At 31.5% G+C, this 6,805-nt stretch overlaps 1 protein-coding gene across 1 annotated transcript; it reads right to left on the reverse strand.

The window, feature by feature from the left end:
• Positions 1 to 4,234: 4,234 nt before the first annotated feature.
• On the reverse strand, positions 4,235 to 5,521 carry LOC123885524. Its single transcript, XM_045934805.1, has 3 exons — positions 5,351 to 5,521; positions 5,190 to 5,233; positions 4,235 to 4,676 (listed from the first exon to the last, which is right to left on the reverse strand). Exons 1-3 carry the CDS (start codon positions 5,430 to 5,432, stop codon positions 4,527 to 4,529), a joined length of 276 nt encoding a protein of 91 aa, XP_045790761.1. The 5' UTR covers positions 5,433 to 5,521; the 3' UTR covers positions 4,235 to 4,526.
• Between the last annotated feature and the right edge of the window lie 1,284 nt (positions 5,522 to 6,805).

Here is a 6,805-nt window from a genome sequence, read left to right on the forward strand (position 1 = left end):
AACATTATTTTTATATAGAAATCCACTTACAAAATCAAACAACATAAGATAATAAGAGGAAAGCCAAAATTAATAAAGAGGAAGAACAAAATACACAAAGAAGATCAGAACAAAATATATAAAAAGAAGAGTGAAACCAGGAATAAAGTTAACGAAAATCAATCACATTTCACACATAAAAACAATTGATTTGGGGTGGGTTGTTGCCCCAGCTAAGCCACCCCCTGATTCCGCCACTGATTTTTCATAAAATACATTGTAAAATATAATTGCGCGTCTATATTCATTAATTAACAGTTCAAAATTAAATAAATTGTTTAATTTATAATTACCTTGATGTCTGGGTTGAGATTGTTGAGCCATCTTTCTTTACACTGTTTCGGATTCCTTGCTCCCTTCATTGATCTTGCAATTTGATACCATTTTTGCATCCCATTCTGCTTCACCAATTATTGAACACGTAAAAGAATATTGAAATTATCGAAATTATAATGAAATAAAAGAATATTTGATTTTAAGCAAAAAAAAAAAAAAAAATTATTGAACACGTAGAAGACACATGGTTTGTGTCATATGATAATAATGAGATAATCCTATAATGTGATCGGTGCATGTGAAGATTACTGTTGAAACTCCATGATTAAGCTTCAGCTTGTTTGAACACATAGAATAAGGCACAAGTTGAGCCTATCAGCAAGAAAAAATTATTTCACACAATCTATTTGATACAATGCATAGGAAATAGTTTATTTACAATGGTGTGATCAAAACTAACTAACCAACAACCTATTACAAGCAGTTATTAGTTTTAACCATACATCCAAGCATGTGAAATAAGTCAGCTTGTGGAACAAGTAACTGGTTTCTCTAAGTATCATTCACAGTCCCCCTCAAGCTAGAGTATACATCAATTACTCCTAGTTTGGTAAGCAATGTATTAAAAGTATCGGAATGAAGAGACTTGGTCACAATGTCTGTTATATGCTCCTTTGAAGTGACTGGTAGGAGATGTAAGATGTCAGCTTGAATTTTGTCTCTCACTATGTGGCATTCAATCTCCATGTGCTTGGTCCTCTAATTAATGCAATACTGGGTTTACTGCAATGTGAAGTGCTTATTTATTATCATAGGAGATTATGACCAGTGAAGGGTGATCTATTTGGAAGCCAACACCTAACAACCTCTATAAAAACACAGCCTACAAGAAGGTACAGTACCAAAAGTTAAACACTTATAACCCACCACCACAAGAAGATCCAAGGACCCCTCAGAGAGAGAGGGGCAAGGATCAACCACCAAGAAGGACAAACACAAGACGCCTCCAATCAATTGGACCTCACGAAGATCCAACTCAACACTATGATAGACTCTACTGATAGCATGCATACCCAAATTTGGCTCATGCTGAAAAGAAAATGTCATTTCGGGAGTTTCAGATAGTCCGCATAATAGTTTGCTAAATTAACATCCACCCAAATTTGGTTTTCTTACTCATACCATGCCCAAGAAAACTTCAAAACACCCTAGCATATCACGAGGAGACACCTACTCAACACCCAACCACCTAAGGATAACATATCAGATAGGTGAAATTTGGTTGCAAGAACCGAACAAGTGATCAGCTGACTCAAACCCTAAACCACGTAGAGGCACCATCATCCATAATGAAACCCCGTTTCTAGAGATTTTGACAAGTCGACAGCCTATCCTGAAGAAGTTGCCAAAAGAATACTGTTGGGTTTTGAATGTTGGCTACAATTTTGCAAAAACATCATAAGCCAACTGCTGTACCCAGATGCCGTAGAATGCCTGTACATCATGTGTCTCCAGGAAAACAGAACGCGCTATAACTATGTTTTCATATCTTTTGAAGATTTGATTTACAAATATGATTGTGCTTATCCAGCAAGCTAAAAACGCGCTTTCTACTGAAAGATATTAAAAAGGCGGTTTGTTTTATTTGTTAAAAAAATATATTTCAATATTTTTGTTTCAAATCTTTTAGTTGAAGAAAATATTTTTTGGAGTAAATCTTTTCTCAAAAAATATATTTTTGGGACTGAAGAGTTTGTTGAAGATTTGTTTTATTTGTTACAAAAATATATTTCAATATTTTTGTTTCAAATCTTTTAGTTGAAGAAATATTTTTGGAGTAAATCTTTTCTCAAAAATATATTTTTGGGATTGAAGAGTTTGTTGAAGATTTATTTTTCCAGCAAATCTTGCGAGTTGTCATTGAAGATTTGATCAAATAATTCTGAAGATCTAACTTGAAGACCAAGACTATTGAAGACTATAAATACATAGGCTTAAACGTTGTATTCTTCATGTAATCTAAACCGAGTCTACAAAGCGTGAGTTTTTGGGTTTAGAGTGTTTTAATTGTGAGTCTTTCTTGTATCACATTGATGCAAGCTTAGGACTTTGTTTAAGTTGTAAGTTGTGTACTTACTCCGAAGCTTTTAAGCAAGGAGGTTAGGTACGATTAAAGATTCAACCTTAAGCTTTTAAGTACGGGTTGTTATCGTTTGTGTCTTTGAAGGGTGACTTCACAATTGGTTTGTTACTGAATTTAAATCACAGGTTGTGTGATTGAGAGGAAGTGAGAGGGGTCTCATATCTAGGAGTTCCTAGGTAGAAGTTGCATTGGGTAGTGATTAAGTGAGGAGTTGTAAACGGGGGAGTTTAGCTCTGAATTAATACTACTGATAGTGGATTTCCTTCCTGGATTGGTATCCCCAGATTAGGTGACGTTGCACCGAACTGGGTTAACAAACCTACTGTGTTCTTTATCATTCTGCACTTTATTATTTTGTTAGTCTGTTGCGTTATATACATAAGACAATTGCTATAGCGTCTGTCACAGCACTTGTCCACAGCGTGCCAGGAATTACAAATACAATCACTTTTGAGGGGGCCACATTTTCCATACTTTTGGAGCAACCATATTTCATCTTGAAAGAAAAAAACTTCATCGGTTGTGGACTGAAGAAGGATCGTGTAAGCCGACTTTACCAAGAAGAAATCACATGGGTCATGCTTCCAACACTAAGAATCAACTGCTATAGAGATTTGTAAACCGTTTAGAATTTCAAGAAGATTGCCCAATAAATTAAGCTCCCATACAAGGAGATATCTTCTCCATCTTATATTCCAAACCCATTGATCTTCAACCCAACAACCCGTCTCCCCCACATTACTAGCACTCTAGGCTGACACTTGAAAGAGTCATTGAAACTAACTCCTTAGACAGGTTTCCTCCACCCAAGGATTAAACCAGAAGGAAGTCATGAGCCCATTGCCAACCTTTGTAGTGACCCCCTCTAGAAACCAATCTGAAATAGCATCCATGAGACCGGCTAGTAAAGACACGTTCCTCCACCAGGATTGGGCCTTCCTATGACCCTCAAGCCTCCCTCTCCTAGATGAGGGGAAGGAAATAACATGCCATATATCGCAATAATTATGTCTCTCCAGAGACTCACTCCTCCTAAAATCAATCCCCATCTCCATTTACTAAGCAACACTAGATCCACTATTCAAATATCTCTAACCCCTAACACACTCCCTCTTTAGCTTATACACTTTGCTGCAACTAAACCAAATAATCTTTCTAATACTTTTATGCCCCCCATAAAATGTTCAGTGTATTTAGATTATCTTTTCCAAATTTTAGTAGGCAAAAAAAAAAAAAAACACACTTTAAAATCCTTTATTTAAAATAATTTAATTAATGATGATTTCCTCGTGATCCAACAATTCATAAGCTATAGTTTTCAAAGTAAATAATAGACCAATATTTTCATAATATATAATTTTATAATAAAGGGGAAAAAAATTACAGAGAGATAAAATTAGGGACATAGAATTTGACCAATAAACCTTACGAAAGTTTAGGATATATAAAATCAGCACAAAACAAATCTACTTGATTGATCCTAAGTCTAACAAACTAATATATACACTTTAAAGGATTTTGTAAGATGATAAGCAAGAATTGAACACATCAATATACAAAAGCATAAGAATATTTACCACAAAATAAACACATTATATTAAAAAATGAAGGCCACAAACAGTACTTGTTTTCTTACAAAGGCTACAAATAGTACTTGAATATCAATTAATGTACCAAATCAACCACAAACACTTGGAAATTCCATATTTCCATACTATTTAATATTTCATCTGACAACATCAAACCCTTACAAGACACACTATAAAATCCATCGATTTATTTGAAATCACATGTCCCTTTGACTATCTCCATCGATTTTTTTTTTTTTTTTTTTGATTCAAAATCCACATATCTATATAATTTTTTCTCATTTCTAGCTGTTAATTTTTTCTTATCTTATTTATATCAATTTTTTTTTCCTTTTTAACTAATATGATATTTTTCAATTAGAGATACCCTAAAGATGACATGTGATTCTAGTACTAATAGACTAGTGACTTAATAGCAAACTTTGGAATCCAAACTATTATAATCCTTAATTTTCAAAAAATGTTGAAAATTAAGAGAATTATGCTTTTCCTGGAGATTTTGGGTCATGATGATGATTTGGTCCTGTATTAGGGTAATCTGAAAGATCTATCATCATTCTTCTTTCTTCAAATTCCTTCTTCATTTCAAAGAGCTTGTCATTGCTCCTAATGTCTATTACCAAATCCTCCTACAAATTAATGAAGACCACAATATGTGTTATACTTGGACAAGAGTATAAATATTCAACCCTATTTATTTTAGAGTGTAATATAATTAATCTTGACATTGATATAAATAAATAGTTGATGTTATTTACTTACAAATTTACAAGCATAACAAATCAATATTGATGTGTTAGAAATTAAAATATATCAACCAATGAATTTTAATTTTTTTTTATCAATGATTGAGATTATAATTAAATCTAAAATAACCTTAGCAAGAGAAACCATATTTTCAAGAAATACACTTAGTATTTTCTTTTAACTCTTTGAAGATCTGTTAGTCCCTTAAAATTCCAAATATATAATATTACTCAATAAAATTTTAGCATACCATGTAGCTAGGGCAACATAAATCATGTCCCTTAGAAGTTATATGTATGCATATTTATTTACAAATTTATAGGATAAATTACATATGAACCTTAGGGGGAAAAGAAAGGTATAAGAGAGAGGACAAAGAGAAAGTTAGAGCATACCTTAGCTTTAAAATCAATATCCATCTCTTTGGTCATGGAGATCCCTATATAATCACAAGATACGTGTCCTTAATTAATTAAATCGTGTATATATAAATAAATTGTATATACACAAAAAAATTGCATCAAAACCCTAAAAGGTTAAAATTCATGAAACTTACTAGTTGAAGGAACTGCAGCAACATATGCATAGGAAATAATCAAAAGAATAAACACAATTTGGAAGGTGGCTTTCCTCTCCATAAAGATCTCAAAGCTTATTTTTAGAGAGTGTATGAAAACCTATATATTCTATTGTTGGAAGACAATTGTAGAAGAGAATACTATAGAGTTTAACAAAGTTTGGTGAGATAGGATAGATATAGGAGGGTTCCTTAAATAGAAGGGCAAAGCTATAATTATGTAATTAAATATTGGGAAAAGCACTACTTGTAATAGTGCTACAAAATTAATTTCAAGTTGGTTTGGTAATATTTTTAAATGTTTTTTATGTAATCATTTTTAATTACAAATGCAGCCTTAATTTCTCTAATTTCTTTCTTGTTTATAAATATTCAAATAGAAAAATAAAATATACCATGAATTTAACTATGACTTAGTAGTACTAATAAATTTATCGATTTTTATTGGTATTATAATCCTCTTCTTCTTTTTTTTTATTTTGAAAATTTGAGTGATGGAAATCCAAGAAGAGGTTCTATGAGTATTCTAATACCTCTTTTGTACTCTTTTGCTAATATATAATAATCTATAATAATTATCATTTGAGCGAAGCATAATTGACATTTCATTTTTTACATAGTAAGTTTTAAGTTATGTTATAAATATTCTAAGTTGATTATTTATATATTTTAAATATTTCACGTTAAACCCTCAAGTTTTTACGTTTGAGTTAGTTAATACAATAAAGTACGTATAACAAAGATGATTGAATATGAACAAATTATTATAATGTTAAAAATTCGAAAGACTAAATGTTTATGTGTCAAAAAAAATTAAATGTTTAAAACATATAAAATATATTTAAAATGTTTAAAATATAAGATATACACTTAATACTTAAAATAAATGTAACCATATTTATTAGAGAAAAAAATAAAATCTACATTTTTTTTTTGGACAATCTACTTTCATGTGAACACGTTACATATGAAAATATTTGGCCCATTGTCCTAACGAGATATATTACATAATTGAGTAGCATTGTACGAAAACATTTTTGCAAAGATGTGTCCACCCCATATTAGCTTAGATCTAACAATGTCATCATATAAAGTTTCAATTAATCCATAACAAATAAGGACACTTGTCTCTCAACATATTGCAAAAATAAAATGTTGTTTTTTTGGGTCTCCACACGTTTGGTTGAGTTACACCAAAACTTCAATAATTGGAGCATGTTAATTATTTTATTGTAATAATATAATTAAGCAAAGTGTCCTTAAGAAGGGCAGCAATAATAAGAACTGCAACCTTTATCCCATCTCAGGTGTTAGGTGTTACCCATTCAAGGAGAATAATAAGCACCCTTGTGGGGTGTTACATGTTAATGTGTCATCATCTTGGTATACCTGGAATATATATTTTGTTGCTCATGCAGGGATCACTTAGTTATT

Source organism: Trifolium pratense, linkage group LG5 (genome assembly GCF_020283565.1).
Source record: "Trifolium pratense cultivar HEN17-A07 linkage group LG5, ARS_RC_1.1, whole genome shotgun sequence".
Lineage (NCBI taxonomy): Eukaryota > Viridiplantae > Streptophyta > Magnoliopsida > Fabales > Fabaceae > Trifolium > Trifolium pratense.